Genomic DNA, 18,078 nt, shown 5'->3' with positions numbered 1-18,078 from the left:
AAAAAAAAAAAAAATCTCTTGCTGAATCCTCTGTAAGGTAAAACCTACGGTGCTAATCTTAAATGGTATTAGGCTTTTTATTTATCATCTATGACCATCTGATGCTGAAGGTTGGTTCTTTATAAAGGCAGCATTTTAAAGGTGGCTAAAGAGCAGAAGGATGGTCCATGTCCCCCTGTAGGTCGTAGATACAAAATAGATTTTTCTATTAGCACAACTTATAAGACAAATTCATTTTTGGATTCATTTGTGGAAGCACTACTACTGAGGAAAACGCACAATGGTAAGCTACACTGCGCCGACTGCTTTTTAGCCCAGACTGTAGATTCATGTAATCTCCATGATTGTTCCTGCAGCATTCCTATTATGTGATTGTGTCATGTATTGCTCAAGCCTACTTTTTAAGCTATGGATAGACAGAGATCTGTCTTCATTCTAAAATCAATAGAAGCCAACATGATGTCATTCACATACTGCTAAAACTATTACTGATTTTACTTCACGTTCACGTTTTTTTTCTAAGGGCTAATGCTAGTGCCATCTAGTGTAAAGAGTCATGTACAGCACATTCATATTTATTGTGCCTGTTCAACACACTGGTGCACAGAAATAAAACACTGAACAAAGCTTTAATTTCTCAATTAAAAATTGCCACTTTACCAAAAAAGCACTATTTAGAGAAGCGCAATATTGTGTCAAATTAATACAGAGTATTGCAGGAGTCAAAGTAAATGTATGCAGTAATCCCTGGGAAAAGATGTTGACAATTGGACAGAGATCTGCAGTTTGAAGTAAAATGCTGGAAACAAATCAGGATTTCTAATGGGAATCAAAAACACCTCTCTATCACACATGACTGCCTGATCTAAATAAAGGCAATTTAATAACATACTTTCTGTCTGTCCCACAGCAGAGACACGAGGAATGTATGACCAGAGCTTTATTCACAATTTTCTTTGTGCAGACCTTGCGAAAAGAAACAGAGAACGGGAGAAGCTCATGCTATGCAGTGTTCTGTATTAGTGTTCTGTTATAGCAGGTGAATAACATCACCTAGAGATTTCAAGTGTGTCCTCAGGACCAGCGCACAAGAATTCTGTCCCCATCTTCAATAGAATAGAACTGCAGTGGCTTCAAGTCATTGTTGATAGTGATCTCTTGACCTTCCATCTACACAATAATCAAGAGAAAGACAGAAAAAGAGATCAACTCATATTACACTTTAATGAGCTTCCAACAAAAAAAATCATATTTAATTTTTAAAGTCTATAAAATTAGTTAAAAAATATATATTTTTTAACTAATGTTAGTCTTATCTTCTCCAGACTGGGGTTGTATTTATTAGGATGTGTTAATTATAAATGCAATTTAATGAACAGACCAATGCTTTGCAAAACGTAGCAGATGACAGACAAGAAGCAGACAAGAAGCCCAATTAAAGAAACAGAACTGAATTGCTTTATCGCCTCTATACATTAGTATTTTCACCGAACATTATTCCTATTTATATTACTACTACACAGCACAAGTTTCCTCTGCTGATGCCAACAGCATAACTCCACACATGTACAACTTATTAATATATTACAATGTACATAATTTTAGAAATCATGGGAGACGGTGCACAAATACAGTGGGTACGGAAAGTATTCAGACCCCCTTCAATTTTTCACTTTTTGTTATATTGCAGCCATTTGCTAAAATCATTTAAGTTCATTTCTTTTCCTCATGAATGTACACATAGCACCCCATACTGACAGAAAAACACAGAATTGTTAACCTTTTTGCAGATTTATTAAAAAAGAAAAACTGAAATATCACATGGTCCTAAGTATTCAGACCCTTTGCTGTGACACTCATATATTTAACTCAGGTGCACTCCATTTCTTCTGATCATCCTTGAGATGGTTCTACACCTTCATTTGAGTCCAGAAATTTTTGATTATACTGATTGGACTTGATTAGGAAAGCCACACACCTGTTTATATAAGATCTTACAGATCACAATGCATGTCACTGCAAATGAGAATCATTAAGGTCAAAGGAACTGCCTGAAGAGCTCAGAGACAGAATTGTGGCAAGGCACAGATCTGGCCAAGGTTACAAAAAAATTTAAGGTTCCTAAGAGCACAGTGGCCTCCATAATCCTCAAATGGAAGACGTTTGGGACGACCAGAACCATTCCTAGAGCTGGCCGACCGGCCAAACTGAGCTATCGGGGGAGAAGAGCCTTGGTGAGAGAGGTAAAGAAGAACCCAAAGATCACTGTGGCTGAGCTCCAGAGATGCAGTCAGGAGATGGGAGAAAGTTGTAGAAAGTCAACCATCACTGCAGCCCTTCACCAGTGGGGCTTTATAGCAGAGTGGCCAGACGGAAGCCTCTCCTCAGTGCAGGACACATGAAAACCCGCATGGAGTTCTCCAAGATGGTGAGAAATAAGATTCTCTGGTCTGATGAGACCAAGATATAACTTTTTGGCCTTAATTCTAAGCGGTATGTGTGAAGAAAACCAGGCACTGCTCATCACCTGTCCAGTACAGTCTCAACAATGAAGCATGGTGGTGGCAGCATCATGCTGTGGGGGTGTTTTTCAGCTGCAGGGACAGGACGACTGGTTGCAATCAAGGGAAAGATGAATGCGGCCAAGAACAGGGATATCCTGGACGAAAACCTTCTCCAGAGTGCTTTGGACCTCAGACTGGGCTAAAGGTTTACCTTCCAACAAGACAATGACCTTAAGCACACAGCTAAAATAACAATTGAGTGGCTTCACAACAACTCTGTGACTGTTCTTGAATGGCCCAGCCAGAGCAATGACTTAAACCCAATTGAGCATCTCTGGAGAGACCTAAAAATAGCTGTCCACCAACGTTTACCGTCCAACCTGACAGAACTGGAGAGGATCTGCAAGGAGGAATGGCAGAGGATCCCTGAATCCAGGTGTGAAAAACTTGTTGCATCCTTCCCAAAAAGACTCATGGCTGTATTAGATCAAAAGGGGGCTTCTACTAAATACTGAGCAAAGGGTCTGAATACTTAGGACCATGTGATATTTTAGTTTTTCTTTTTTAATAAATCTGCAACAGTGTCAACAATTCTGTGTTTTTCTGTCAGTATGGGGTGCTATGTGTACATAAATGAGGAAAAGAAATGAACTTAAATGATTTTAGCAAATGGCTGCAAAATAAAAAAGAGTGAAAAATTTAAGGGGGTCTGAATACTTTCTGTACCCACTGTATGTGTCTTCTACTTAGCACATTACATATAATGGTTATAATTGTTATTTATGAAATCATCCATAAACATTCATAGATTTAGAATCAGGGCTTGCATGAATGATTACCTTCGAGCTGGTGTAGGTGAGATGTAGCTCAGCACCTGGTAGTTTCAGTAATCTATACAGCAGTCCCTTCACTTTCTGAACTATCATTGAACCTGGGAGTGGATCAAAAAAAGCCACAAATTTAAATCAATGCAATCAATTTATTTCAAAACATAGCATTCTACACCTTCCCACCTGGAAGCTTTTTCTGTATGGGCTTCCTGTCTGTGTCCTCAGGACACTCGAATGTAATCGCTGACATGAGAAGAGAAAATAAAGAAGATGAGATATAAATAATGGTGAATTTGAGATATGGGTAGGAATGGTGTAGTAACTCACTCAGCAGTTGATCTTTTAGAGCAAAAGGTTTCTGCTCCTTTAGCTCTTCCTCCTCAGGTGCACCGTATTCTGAAACGAGTAACAGTATTAGGTAGTTATCTATCACACCACATTAGCTTGCAGTGACAGAGATGTGGCAGTTGCAGCACCATAAATGCTGTATAAATGAGGTTCATTTGGAGTTAGTGGGATGCGGACTCACTCTGGATAAGCTTGAGGTAGCGAGGGTGCTGTGCTATAAACTCTGCGCTGGGTCGGTTCAGTTGCGCATCCCTGTGGCCTCCTGACTGCAGCCAAACACGACCAAACTTCTTACAGTAATCCAGCTCAGCACCTCTTCTCTCCTGCGGCAGCACCTGAGGCACAAAACACTCAGAATCAGGTGTGTTGCTAGACATCTGACATACTAATAAGTTTGTGTTTCCCAGGTAATAAAAATAAAAATGATTGACTGTATATTGCTCTTCCCCATTTAAGTTACTAGGAATGAGCTGTTACTGTAGATTTTATTAAAAATGATTCAACTGTATTGTCATTGTGCAGAGTACAGGGCCAATGAAAATATAGTTAGCATCTAACCAGAAGTGCAAATAGCAATTAGATCATTTGATTTGATTTAGAATAAAGCAAGCACTGCCACCAGAGCGGAGCTGTTACACGAAAGCATGGTATGGATTCTTCTTTTCATTTTTCACACACCTGACTCCGGTTGAGTATCTCCAGCTGACTGATGCTGGCGATGATGAGCTGCCGAGTTGTCTCGCGGTTTTTCTCCAAATCTAACAAGGGGTTTCGATTGCAGGACAACTGCGCCAAAGCCCTCAACTTCTCCAGCTCATTAATAAGAGCCCACTGAAAGGCAATGACAAGTCGTCGTCTTTTAGGCTACATTAACTTTACACTGCTTTAAATTTGTTTTCTTTTACAAAAAATGTTTCCTACCTCAGAAATGTTATTATCATCAAGCAAAAGAATCTTCAGTGCGGGGAACGCTGAAGTCTTCATACCTTCACAATATTAAAAATATGATTAAAGGATGCATGAGGTGAGCTGAGACTATTTCTTTTACAGCTAACACACCTTGTAAGCAATTTGCCAGAATTACACTTTAACCGCCTGCATGGCAAATCTGACAGAATTATATTTAAAACTTTATCAGCAATCTGTCTAAGCCTGGATTTTAGAATTACCTGGCTGTGTGTCACTGAACTGAATAGAAGACAGTCCTGTGTTGCAAAGGTTCAGTGTCTCCAACCTTAGTTATCAAACAAAACACAGATATTTAGTGAAACAAAAACCATATTATGATCACTTATCTCTGTTCTCTGCTACAACATACTAAAAAAAGCATTTTTATACCTTAATGTTTGATAAATATACACACTACCTGGATAGATGTGATAATTGTAGTACACTTTCCTCTATTAATCTGTTGTTGGACAAGTCAAGAGTCTTCAGACCTTGCAGAACATCTATAGGCCTAAAAATAAATAAGTAATACCTCTGATTTTTGTTAAAATGATTAAAAGATTTGGTATAGCTCATATACAATTAGTATATAGTATATTATTAAATTATGCAACAAACTAACACATACCAATATAAAATAATATAATATATTATATTATAATAGAATAGAATGTAATATAACATTTTAGTTCATTTTGCAAAAACTTTCACAGTACTGTATGCTCTTGTCTGTAAGACTAATTAGCACATGGAGATATTATATAGTGCCTGACCTTTCTAGTTCAGTTATATTATTATCGTTGAGAAAAAGTTCTTCTATTTGTGGCCACATGGGAGCGTACTGGAGCACCTGCCAAAAAGAAGAAGGGTAGCTTGATAAGTCTTCTAATCAAATTAAATCTGGGTTGTGGAACTTGAAGAAAGATAAAACATTAATAACAAACACAGCAATGGGGTGTGTGTGTGTGTGTGTGTGTGTGTGTGTGTGTGTGTGTGTGTGTGTGTGTGTGTGTGTGTGTGTGTGTGTGTGTGTGTGTGTGTGTTTGTGAGAGAGAAAGTTGACTGCTACCTGAGACCAGGTCATAGCACAGCTGTTAAGCATCAGGACTCTTAGATGGGAGAAGGCGTGGTTCAGGTTGGATGGGTTTGAGAAAATCTGTAGACGATTGTGGCTATAAAATAAAGAATTTGTCAGAAAGCTTAGTATTTATGTAATAAAGATGAAGGTACTGAAAATAAGAAGTTATTTTTATAGATACATAAACTATGTTTATACTCAAATAATTATGATGAATGAATAAATAAATGAATGGATTGGCAGATGGATGGATGGATGGAAGGATATGTCTAGATGGATCAAATTACTGAGTTCACGAAATAATAGAAGGACTTGATGGACAGAATAGATGTATTCAATGGTTGGATATAAATGAGGGATGCAAAGAATGAATGGATGGATGGATGGATGGATGGATGGATGGATGGATGGATGGATGGATGGATGGATGGATGGATGGATGGATGGATGGATGGATGGATGGATGGATGGATGGATGGATGGATGGATGGATAGATAGATAGATAGATAGATAGATAGATAGATAGATATAGATAAATGCATGAAAGATTGAAGGATGGAGCAATAGACGGATGTGATGGATAGATGTAATTAATTTAATGAATGGATGGATGTAATTAATGGACATTTTATGAATGGATAAGCAGATGGGTGTAATTAATGTATGCAAGAATGGATGGATGGATGGTTAGATGCAAGTATCACCATAACCTTGGATGAATTAATGGCCAAATGTATGTATGAATGAATAAGTGGATGGCTGGATTGATGCATATATGCTTGTTCAGAATAATATATATATGGATCCAAGAAACTGTTAGACTGATATGGAGGGAAATTATGTAAATGATGTATGTATGTATGTATGTATGTATGTATGTATGTATGGATAGAAGTAATGACTAGAAGGATAGGTGGATGGATGCATATAATTAATAGCTTTCTTTAAAAGGATGAATGGTTGAATGAATACCTACCTGAGGCAGAGTACCTGCAGTTCCTCCAGCTGCTCTGTAATTGTTGCCACAACCTCCCATGAGCTCAGCAGATTTCCAGAAAGATCCAAAGAAACCACATCTGTGACGGTGTGTTAAATAATCAAAGTGTACAAGGAGAAAATTCCTGCCATTTATCACTGCTTAAAAGGATACTAGGTGTATTTTTCCTGATTTCATTTTCAGGACCTGGACCCGACACTTCACAGTCTATGAGGGCGATCTCAGTTAGATTCTCCACCCTGTAAAAAGACAGCAAGTCAAGATTTATAAAAAGTCTCATCATATGGGCCAACCTGAAAGAACTACAGAGGGGATCACCTTTCATGCACTTCATTACTCACCGCTGTTTCTCCACAATGGACTCAAAGCCGACCATCTTCACAGTTCTGGTGGAAATCGTTATATTATTACCAATGGCCTGATCCAGCTCCATCTCATAGCGCTGCTTTACTGCTGACAGGAAGTCCACGCCAAAGCTGACTTTTTTAAGTCGCACAAATGAACCTCTTGTTGGGTGACTAATGAGAAATAGAAAAACCCAAACCAAAAGGCAGCACTTTCTTTAACTAACATAATTCTCATTCTTTTATTCATGTCATCGAACTAGATTACAGTACAGCATACCAAAACCATGTTACGTTAGAGAAGATGTCCAAACAACACGATTAACTGCAAATTAAAAAAACATTTCGTGCCGTAGAATACAGTGGGTTGCATTAGTATTCAACCCTTTTGAACTTTTTCACATTTTGTAAAGCTACAACCTGGAAATTAATTGGATTGTAAATATGTGTCATGAATACATGTAAAAATATTTTGGAAAAAAATAAAAAATCTAATTAGCACAAGTATTCACTCCTATTGCTGTAAAACCCCTAAATTATTATTTGGTATAGCCAGTTGGGACAAAGAAAGAATTGAATACAATTATACTGAACTAAAATGACAGTGAAAAGTAAATGTGTGTTTATTGTAATTACTGTAAATGATTCTAAATAACTGCTAAAGATTGTACATGAATAATGTTCTATGTTTCTCATTTATATATGTACTTCTGTGATAAGGTTTAAAATGTACTGGTGGACATTTGTATTGTGACATTCAAAAAATAATAATTTATATTCAATTCAAAATTTGCATTGTTAAAGCCCTTACTCTGTTCTCATACAGTAGCTACTAATTCAACAGGAATGTGACGACCTGCTTTCAGTACATCTCTAAAACTACTGCTATCTTGGAGTGCTGATAATTTCTTCCAGCACTCACTAATGTTAAAATGTGGCAGATAAAGTTCAGGTTTCAAAAAATCACAATTCTTTTAGTTTTTTCTTTAATTCAAGATATACACATATTGATAATACACAGGTTAAAGATTGAGATTGATGAGGTAAAAATCTCTAGCTTTGAACATACCGTGTTCAATCATTACCTGCATGTGAAGTAGCGAACTCCTTCATGGCTTCCATCATGTTTGCCTCTTTCTGGATTGTCCCACTCCACACCATACCACAATCCTTCAATAAAAAAAAAATTATTGATCTATGTTTTCTTTCTCAAGCTAAACAGTGTGGTCACTTGAACATCTAGACAATCACCTTTGGTAGGTGGAACGGTGCCGGCGTATCTCACAGTGCCCCGCTCTCCATCACACAACACCCGCCTTCCCACAGCATCATCAGGCACCTGCTCCATCCTGCACTGATCCTTCTCATGAATCCTCATTGCACACTACACAGCAATAAAACATTTACCACATAATTCATTATCTATGAACAAGGTGCGATAGTCTACTTCTACTCTAATCTACTTCTTACTTGTACAAAAAAAAAAAAAAAAAAACTGTTCAGGAAAGTGTTTGGGATTCTTCTCTGGGGTGCTTATTTTTGGATTCACTTCCAGTGAGTAATTTTTATTTTAAAAGTCTACTCTGAAGGCTCATGGTGGTGGAGATTCATGAACATTGGGGGGGAAATCATTCAAACATCAAACCCCATCAAACATCAAAAAGAATCTCCTGTGTTATGAAACGTATTTCTGTAGTAAACACAGTAATGACAATGCAGCAAGTTCCTGTGTAATTAATATAATCCACCGAGGGAAACATTTCCGGTGGCGCCCCTTTTAAAGCACGGAGCTGTAAAAACAAAATTACTAACACATACGTTTTAAGTTTAGCTAAAACATAACTGCTAAGATATTAATATAAATAAATAATAATAGATAGATACCGGACCCCTTGAATCACACATTGAGGCGACAACTTTTCACTCAGAACATTAAACGTTTACCTGAAGTACCACATCCAGACGTGTATTATTATCTGATTGAGACCGAGAGATAGAAACGGTAAAGACTTGTAGTATGGATGCCTACAATTACTACCTTACCACTGGATTAGGTAAAGTGTATAGCCGTGTTGCTGTGATCCCTGTTATGGTAGAACAGTGTGTGAGAAGTTTTGAATGCTCCATCTGAGCCCTGTGTGTGGTGACGAATAAACAAAAATAAACAAATCAGTGATGCTTAATGTGTCTTTTTTATCTAGTTTATCTAGATTTTTTAATCTAATTCATATTAATTTCTAATTAAATTTGTGTTGTCGGTTTTAGATACCCTCAAGTTGCTAGTCAGTATCCAGCTCTCTCGCTCTCTCTCTCTCTCTCTCTCTCTCTATCTCTCTCTCTGTCTCTCTCTCTACTGCTGCAATCAAAGTCACGTTGTGTTTTGTTTGTCGGAAATCTTAATACTTTAATTTTTAATAGTTAGTTCCTGGACTGAATGAACATGCAACCACCGAACAACATGGTCCAAGTTTTCGCTGTGTCACATACATATGCCAACTGCGTAAGCATCATGTTTGCTTATTAAGGTGACCCACAACGTATCCAGATTAAACACAATGCGTGTATAAATATATTTATTACACCATAGAAAGTCCAATCAGGTCTTACCTTGAACGAGTTTCTTTCCGAGTTATAATGCGATACGCTTTGACGTTTCTCTCCCATCAGTTACTCCTGTGCGAAATGGTGCGCACAAATTAACGGTCCGTAAAAACACACAGCTTCATTGAAACTATTATACCACGCTACATTTCTTACAAACTTAATGTGTGACAGATATTTATTGTACATGTAATAATTATATTTTTTATTGTAATCTAATTCAATCTAAGTACGCAATTAGTACGTTATTGATATAGCTTCGGAACGTATGCTTTTGGCTATTGTTTCTACAGGGAAAGAAAGACCGATGCGCACGTGGAAACGTGTTTTGGTGAAGCGTTGTGAGAAACTCCGTCTAAGTCTTCTCATTGTAACAAAAAAATCAAAAGCGAATGGTTTTCTCATTTTCTCTTTTTACTTTTTTTTTAAACAAATACAAATATCCACATAACGATACTGATATATTAATGTTATCATTTAATAAGTAGCCTTTTAAACAACGTGGGAAAAGCATGAAGAAGAAGCACGCTGCGAAGAGGTTAGACACCGTAATACAGTATTTACTAAGTGCAGACTAAAAACTAAACCATTTGTACTTATGATAGTGCACTTGTGTTCTTTGTATCCCCTGTTCGTCCAAGATTGACCCTGATTGTTTACTTATATGTTGATAAACAGAATCGTTATATGTTTTCTGTGTTAATATATAGAAACTAGAAAAAATACCATTGCATATCCCTTGTAATGTGTAAAATATAAATCTAGTTATTACAGAGTTGCTTTCTGGGCAGGTTATAGAGCATGGTTCAACTCATTTCATTGGGTATTAAGAATTTCCCTCTGGAATGAATAAAGTTATTTCTCTTCTCTCTCTCTCTCTCTCTCTCTCTCTCTCTCTCTCTCTCTCTCTCTCTCTCTCTCTCTCTCTCTCTCTCTCTCTCTCTCTCTCTCTCTCTCTCTCTCTCTCTCTCTCTCTCTCTCTCTCTCTCTCTCTCTCTCTCTCTCTCTCTCTCTCTCTGTAATTCGTGTGCTCATCGTAAAATGCATGCTTGGTTGTTGGTTTCTTATCCAAAAGCAATACTCCATCACCTAGTTGAAGGACAGGAATTAAATGCTTTAATACCTAGTTCTCTATGACATGAGTTTTTATGTGGATTTTTGCTAACTTTTTTTCATATTCTCAGCGAGGCGGTGGTCGCTAAAGCTGCTCAGCAGAAGGATTATGTTGTTGGCTTGGTATCAGACAGCCTGACTCCAGATCAGACCACATCAGGGGCACTGTCCTCTCTTTTTTCAGTTGCCACTAAAAAGAACACCCTGGTCTTCATTCCAGCACCAAAAGTAAGTACGCAAGTCTGACATCTATTAGTACAGTGCTGCTAAAACCTGGTTTCAAACAGGTCTTTGAACATTAAACTACAGTTATACAAGCTGTAAATTAGCAGAGATCAACACAGATGCATTTGTCTAAGAAATAACCAGTTTAGAAAGGTCATTAATCAGGAAATGAATAGCAAGCCTGTATGTTTACATACACACTGGATGCTGGACAAAAAAAACAATGTACTTTAGGTTAAAAAAAAACAACTTTTAATATCTTGCTGCAGAAACCGACACAAATGCGATTTATACTGTAGAATCAAGGTGGTATGTGTAATAAAACACCTCCTCTAGAATAAAACTCTTAAATTCCTGTCCTTACACCTATCAATAATTCTTTTTGTTTAAAACCTATATTCATTATTGTGGCAGGAGCAAATACACAGGAGTCTGTGAGACATGATTAATACAAAACCTTCAGAAATGCCTTTGTTATTAAATTACTGATTAATTCAATGCCTTCTGTTCAGTCGGTTGAAGTTCTTTTTTTTTTTTTTTTTGTGCATTGTTTACAAACAAAAACACTTTAAAACTTGTGTACAGATGTTCGCTGTCATCTGGACAGAAGGAGTTGTGATGTGTTGGAGAATCACAGACTATTTACCAGCTGGCAGTTGATTACACACTGAATAGATTAGGCCTGTAGTTATCTAATTTTATTTATTTATTTATTTATTTATTTATTTATTTTTCTTTTGCTTTTGCCTTGATTTTTTCAAATCAACATGATCCCCCCCCCCCCCCCCCCAAAAAAAATCACATCTAAGCTAATGTTAAACATTTTCATTTCATTGCATCAGATTTTGCGTAACGTTTTAAAATCTGAAGGAAATGAAAAATTGAGTCCAAACCCTTTCACCTTTGTCATTGTTGGCATTTATAGTGTAGTCATACCAACACCAGACATTTTAAAGATCTTTTTTTAAATTATTATTATAATAAAGACTTTATAGTGTTTTTAAAACATTTCTGAAGATTATTCTGTTACAGTTTTAAAGCTTAAATAAAAAAATAATTGCATCTTACATTATCATATACAATATATAGACACTATTGTCATGTATCTACATAGAATTTAAGTGAGACCACAACACAGTAATGTAGTAAATATAGTAATGTGCAAGTTCTTGCATGAACATTTTTGTGTCTTTTACATTGTTTTTTTTTTTTTTTTAGTAATAATAATTCTTCTCTTGTATTTATGCAGCCAGAAGTGAAGGCCGGTCCTATAAAACAGGAAGCATGTCGTGTAGCAGGTGGAGGCGAAGCAGTGAAACAGAAGAAGGCCAAACAGAAATCAGCAGCTGAAAAGAAGCTGGAGGACAGGTTCGTAGTGCTGCTGCTGTTGAGATTGTTTTAGGTAATGAACACCTGAATCATCTGTGTCAATTCCCAGGGAGGAATCATTAAAAAACGCAGACGACGCCGAAGAGGAAAAACGTCCGAAAAAGGCCAAGCGCAAAGCTCCAGAAGCGGAAGATGATGAAGAAACGCTGGCAGACGCACTTTATGTGAAACGCCGCAAAGTGACCTGGAACAAAGCGGAAGAGAGAATTAAACAGAAAAGGACCGTGTTTGTGGGGAACCTGCCTGTGAACTGCACAAAGAAGGTGACTGACTTTCTGTGCATGAATCATTGACAAGTCAAACATCTCTCATCGTTGTGTGTTTTTCTATTAACTTTTATTTTTTGCAGGATCTGAAAAAGCTCTTCAGGGATCTGGGAGCCATCGAGTCGGTGCGATTTCGCTCAGTCGTGAGTCTTTACTTATTACTTTCTACTTAAAACAAGATGTTGGTATTATGTAGTAGATTTCTGATTGTCATTCCTTCCAGCTTCGGGAAGACCCAACCATGTCCCGCAGGCTCGCTGCTATCCGGTACGCATTGTAATGACACACAGACACACGGATATACAGACACATTTACAGTCTGATGGCCTTCATGCGTTTGTTTTTAGACGGCAAGTCGACCCCAAAAAAACAAGCATCAATGCTTATGTGGTGTTCAAGGATGAGGATGGAGCAGCAAACGCCCTACAAAGGTCATATATACACTCATACTCTGACCAGTCTGACACAGAATCCAGGTCTAATTATAGTAGGGTTGCAAAGGGCCGTGAAATTTCCGGAAAGGTTCTATGGGAACTTCATCTGGGGAATTTTGTAAAATATACCAATTTATGGGAATTCATTAGTAATTTTGGGAAATTTATATAAACTTTATCATATACAAGCATACATTTAAACATTCTGTTTTGATTGTAAGATGACATGCATGCAAAATATAAAAAAATTTTGATTTAAGTGTTGTTATAATTTTGTTGCACAATAGCTTCAAAAACAGCTCAAGGAGGTTTTAAACATGGATTATATATATATATATATATATATATATATATATATATATATATATATATATATATATATATAATCTATTACATAACTATGTTATGGAGGAATGCACAGTGCATATTATATATATATATATATATATATATATATATATATATATATATATATATATATATATATATATATATATATATATATATATATATATATATGAATGAATGTTCAGGGTAGAAATTAAACTGAAATTGCATTAAAACTGGTTGTTTTAAACAAGATTATCCTACTACATAAAATAAATCCTGTTATAGACTAACCTGCAATTTTGTAAATTCTTAGTATATTCACGTCAATTCAAATGGAGAGTTTCCAGTCTTGAAAATTAAATGGGGATTTTGGAAACCCCTTCATTATAGCGATTTTATTTTAGGAAATTATCTTATATTAGGAAATTATTTAGTTGTTGATGTGGGAAACATTTTCTTTTTTCTTTAACATTTTATGTTCTTCAGTGTCAGTATGTGTCCGGCTACAGAGAAGTCTTCAGGATGAAGGAGGTTGCAGCTTGTAGTTAGTCACATGACAAGAAAGATTAAAAAAAAAAAAAAAAAAACAGTCGATAGCTGCTATTAATATTTCACCAACATGACTAATATAAACGGATTACAAATGCAATATATGCTTCATTATTTACTAAACACTTAAAATTACTGCGGTGTAAGAGAAATAAAGCATTTTAAGGCATTTTATCACCCTGTTATATATATAGTATGTCTAGAACAGCACACACCGAAATGGTTTATTCCTTCCCTACTGTTGCAGTTGTGTGTTTTTGAAATCCATTGTTAGCCCATGACTCACATGAACCATATTGTAGGAATGGCATGGAGATTCAGAAAGACGTTTACATCAGAGTGGATCGAGTTGCCCAGTACGGTTCGGTGAGTATTGTAGAAAAGTTCTAAATGTGCAGTGACAGAATGTGTTTCAGCTGTCACTGGAATATTCTCTTATTAATGCTGTGTTTTAATCTCCTGTCTTTTACTCTAGCATGACCATAAGAGGTCTATCTTTGTGGGCAACCTTCCATATGGTTAGTGTCTACTAACGTGCATATACGTCGTGCATATACGTCATTCTTGTTGTATTTTATATGCACAGAAATTAAGGATATTTAGTGAAGAAAGAGTACTGCTAAAACCTTGCTGCAAATTAGTTCAGTGATGATCATGTATGAAAAGATTTTGAAGTGAATTGTTATAGAACTTTTTTCTCAGTACAATCCTTTTCCTAGAACATATTCCTTGTCGTTCTGCACAGATATAACTGAGCTGCCTTTACGCCAGCACTTTGAGGATTGTGGGAATGTAGAGGCTGTGCGATTAGTGAGGGATCGAAATACTGGAGAGGGAAAAGGCTTTGGTTATGTTCTCTTTGAGGTGAGTGATCCCATAACCTAACATTCTATAAATTCAGTAACAAATCCACATGCTGAGCGAATGCACTGTACATCATCTTTTAGAGCGCAGATGCTGTCATGTTGGCACTGAAGCTGAATGGCTCACGGCTGCTCGAGCGGAGTATCAGGGTGAAGCGCTCAGTGAAGAAGGAGAAGGTAAAAAACGAGAGCGAGAAGAAGGGAAGGGGTCCACCTGGGAAAGGAGATAAAGGGCAGCACAGGCGAGATGCAGCAAAGAAAAAGGGACCACAGCCCACAAACTTTAGGGGGCCAAAGCGTGCCGAGAACAACAAACCCACAGGAAAGCCCTTCAAGAAATCGCCTGCGATGGGAAACAAAACATCGACCTCTTTCATAGGAAACAAGTCGGATCCCGTTTCCAAAAAGGGCAAAGGACTGAGAAAGAAATTCAAATCTAACAATAAGTCGAAACCCTTTCACATTTAATTCTGTTCTTAATGTCAGTTCAGTGTGGAAACATCAGTTTCTTTCATGTTTTATTTGATAAAAAAAAAAAAAATGTATATTAATGACCTCAATAAAAGAACAAAAAAAAAAAAACCTTCAAATTGACTGCACCATCAAATAATACATATAATCATTCTTCCATTGTAAAAAAAAAAAAAAAAAGAAATAGATGAATAAAACTAGAGGTTAGAGTCTGAACTAAGTCTAATTCCTTCACAGTAGATGTCTACTGATTTACTACAAAAAGTGTTCAAATAAATAGTCAAGCTCAGTTCCTGGCAAATGATTTGAGTTTTCTAGTTTAGTCTAGAGCTGTGTGTGGGTCTGGTTTATGTTAATCCACACCCACTCCAACAGAAATCCAACTCAGATGTGGGAAGTCTGAACCACTTTTTTTGTTTGGTTTTTCTTTGAGCTGGGAAAATCCATAGCCGATGAAAGTGTTTTGTAAGCAATAAGTCAGCCATCGTTAAACAGTTCAGGATGATTTTACTTTCTTAGAACACTTGACCATTCAGTTTGTTGTTTTGTTTTACCAACTGTGTCTATGCTGATTGATTTTAAATAAATATCACTAAACACATTTACAGCAGTGACCTTTTCCTTTATTTATGGAGGACAGCATGAGCATGTTAACATGATGCCAAGTGCTGAACTCAATTTGAATTCTAAGTTCAGAGGACATTTTGTCCCATATGGAGGTAGGAGATTTTGATTTATGGGTTTTAGTGCAGCTTGTTTGTAATAAATTATTTTCATAAAATATAAAACAATACACCACAAACAGCCTGGACAAGGAAGGTGTCAACAAAGATATCAGGATCAATGATAAACATGAAGGTAAACAGTGTAAGCACCATGCCATGGCCAAGTTTTCACTTGTTTCTGCTATCCCAGTCCTAAAACACACCTCTAGTTACAGTGGGCCAAGAAAGTATTTAGTCAGCCACCAATTGTGCAAATTCTCCCACTTTAAAAGATGAGAGAGGCCTGTAATTTTCATCATAGGTACACTTCAACTATGAGAGACAAAATAAAAAAATCACAGTCTGATTTTAAAAGAATTTATTAGCAAATTATAGTGGAAAATAAGTATTTGGTCACCTACAAAAAAAAAAAAGCATAAATTCTGGCTCTCACAGACCTGTAACTTTATCTTTAAGAGGCTTCTCTGTCCTCCACTTGTTACCTGTATTAATGGCACCTGTTTGAACTCATTATCAGTATAAAAGACACGGGTCCACAACCTCAAACAGTCAGACTCCAAACTCCACTATGGCCAAGACCAAAGAGCTGTCAAAGGACACCAGAAACAAAATTGTAGACCTGCACCAGGCTGGGAAGACTGAATCTGCAATAGGTAAGCAGCTTGGTGTGTAGAAATTAACTGTGGGAGCACTTATTAGAAAATGGAAGACATACAAAACCACTGATCATCTCCCTCGATCTGGGGTTTCACGCAAGATCTCACCCGCGTGGGGTCAAAATGATCACAAGAACAGTGAGCAAAAATCCCAGAACCACACGGGGGGACCTAGTGAATGACATGCAGAGAGCTGGGACCAAAGTAACAAAAACTACCATCAGTAACACACTACGCTGCCAGGGACTCAAATCCTGCAGTGCCAGATGTGTCCCCCTGCTTAAGCCAGTACATGTCTTGGTCCGTCTGAAGTTTGCTAGAGAGCATTTGAATGATCCAGAAGAGGATTGGGAGAATGTCATATGGTCAGATGAAACCAAAATAGAACTTGTTAGTAAAACCTCAACTTGTGTTTGGAGGAGAAAGAATGCTAAGTTGCATCCAAAGATCACCATACTGTGAAGCATGGGGGTGCAAACATCATGCTTTGGGGCTGTTTTTCTGCAAAGGGACCAGGACGACTGATCAGTGTAAAGGAAAGAATGAATGGGGCCATGTATCGTGAGATTTTGAGTGAAAACCTCCTTCCATCAGCAAGGGCATTGAAGATGAATCGTTGCTGGGTCTTTCAGCATGACTATGTTCCCAAACACACAACGCCCGGGCCATGAAGGAGTGGCTTCGTAAGAAGCATTTCAAGGTCCTGGAGTGGCCTAGCCAGTCTCCAGATCTCAACCCTATAGAAAATCTTTGGAGGAAGTTGAAAATCCACGTTGCCCAGCGACAGCCCAAAAACATCACTGCTCTAGAGGAGATCTGCATGGAGGAATGGGCCAAACTACCAGCAACAGTGTGTAAAAACCATGTGGAGACTTAAAGAAAACGTTTGATCTTCTTCATTGCCCACAAAAGGTATACAAAAAGTATTGAGATGAACTTGTTATTGACCAAATACTTATTTACCACCATAATTTGCAAATAAATTATTTAAAAAATCAGAATGTGATTTTTCTGGATTTTTTTTTTCTCATAGTACCCATGATAAATTACAGTCCTCTCTCATCTCTTTAAGTGGGAGAACTTGCACAATTCATGGCTGACTAAATACTTTTTTGCCCCACTGTACATCCTCTGCTTTCTTTTTTATTTCTTGTGCACAATTCTTCAGAAATACCTAATTTACCAGAGGTCTTTGCAAACTCTAGTGACTGCATGTTTTTGTGTGTGTGTGTGTGTGTGTGTGTGTGTGTTACAAAAACTTATAAAAAGTGGACTAATGGACTGAGACAGTTCATGTTCACTTTTTATCCATGAAAAAGAACTGTTCTGAATGTGCACTGCATATTTGCTGATTTGTTAAGCTTTTTTACCCCTGGAATGTAGAAAAAAAAAAAATCAGATCATGC

General features: G+C 37.1%; 2 protein-coding genes across 5 annotated transcripts; one reads left to right on the top strand and one right to left on the bottom strand.

The window, feature by feature from the left end:
• Positions 1-462: 462 nt before the first annotated feature.
• tbce (tubulin folding cofactor E) lies at positions 463-9,809 on the bottom strand. 4 transcript variants are annotated; one of them, XM_083559223.1, is made up of 17 exons: positions 9,658-9,809; positions 8,302-8,434; positions 8,136-8,220; positions 7,048-7,224; positions 6,860-6,945; positions 6,686-6,785; positions 5,700-5,802; positions 5,404-5,480; positions 5,049-5,141; positions 4,852-4,916; positions 4,604-4,668; positions 4,361-4,513; positions 3,864-4,017; positions 3,662-3,730; positions 3,518-3,577; positions 3,344-3,435; positions 463-1,170 (listed from the first exon to the last, which is right to left on the bottom strand). In XM_083559223.1, exons 1-17 carry the CDS (start codon positions 9,712-9,714, stop codon positions 1,075-1,077), a joined length of 1,665 nt encoding a protein of 554 aa, XP_083415349.1. In that variant the 5' UTR covers positions 9,715-9,809; the 3' UTR covers positions 463-1,074. The 4 variants fall into 4 exon arrangements, with proteins under 4 accessions (XP_083415349.1, XP_083415351.1, XP_083415348.1 ...); XM_083559225.1 differs by having other exon boundaries at positions 8,302-8,399; positions 9,658-9,788; XM_083559222.1 differs by lacking the exon at positions 9,658-9,809 and adding an exon at positions 9,094-9,424.
• Positions 9,810-9,936: 127 nt separating this feature from the next.
• On the top strand, positions 9,937-15,892 carry rbm34 (RNA binding motif protein 34). Its single transcript, XM_083559286.1, has 11 exons — positions 9,937-10,189; positions 10,836-10,992; positions 12,239-12,357; positions 12,428-12,641; positions 12,728-12,787; positions 12,868-12,911; positions 12,992-13,075; positions 14,260-14,323; positions 14,433-14,475; positions 14,703-14,821; positions 14,905-15,892. Exons 1-11 carry the CDS (start codon positions 10,164-10,166, stop codon positions 15,286-15,288), a joined length of 1,314 nt encoding a protein of 437 aa, XP_083415412.1. The 5' UTR covers positions 9,937-10,163; the 3' UTR covers positions 15,289-15,892.
• The last annotated feature ends 2,186 nt before the right edge of the window (positions 15,893-18,078 follow it).

Source organism: Silurus aristotelis (assembly GCF_946808225.1).
Source record: "Silurus aristotelis genome assembly, chromosome: 13".
Lineage (NCBI taxonomy): Eukaryota > Metazoa > Chordata > Actinopteri > Siluriformes > Siluridae > Silurus > Silurus aristotelis.
The sequence above is the reverse complement of the archived record's forward strand: the minus strand, read 5'-3'. Positions and strand labels throughout refer to the sequence as shown.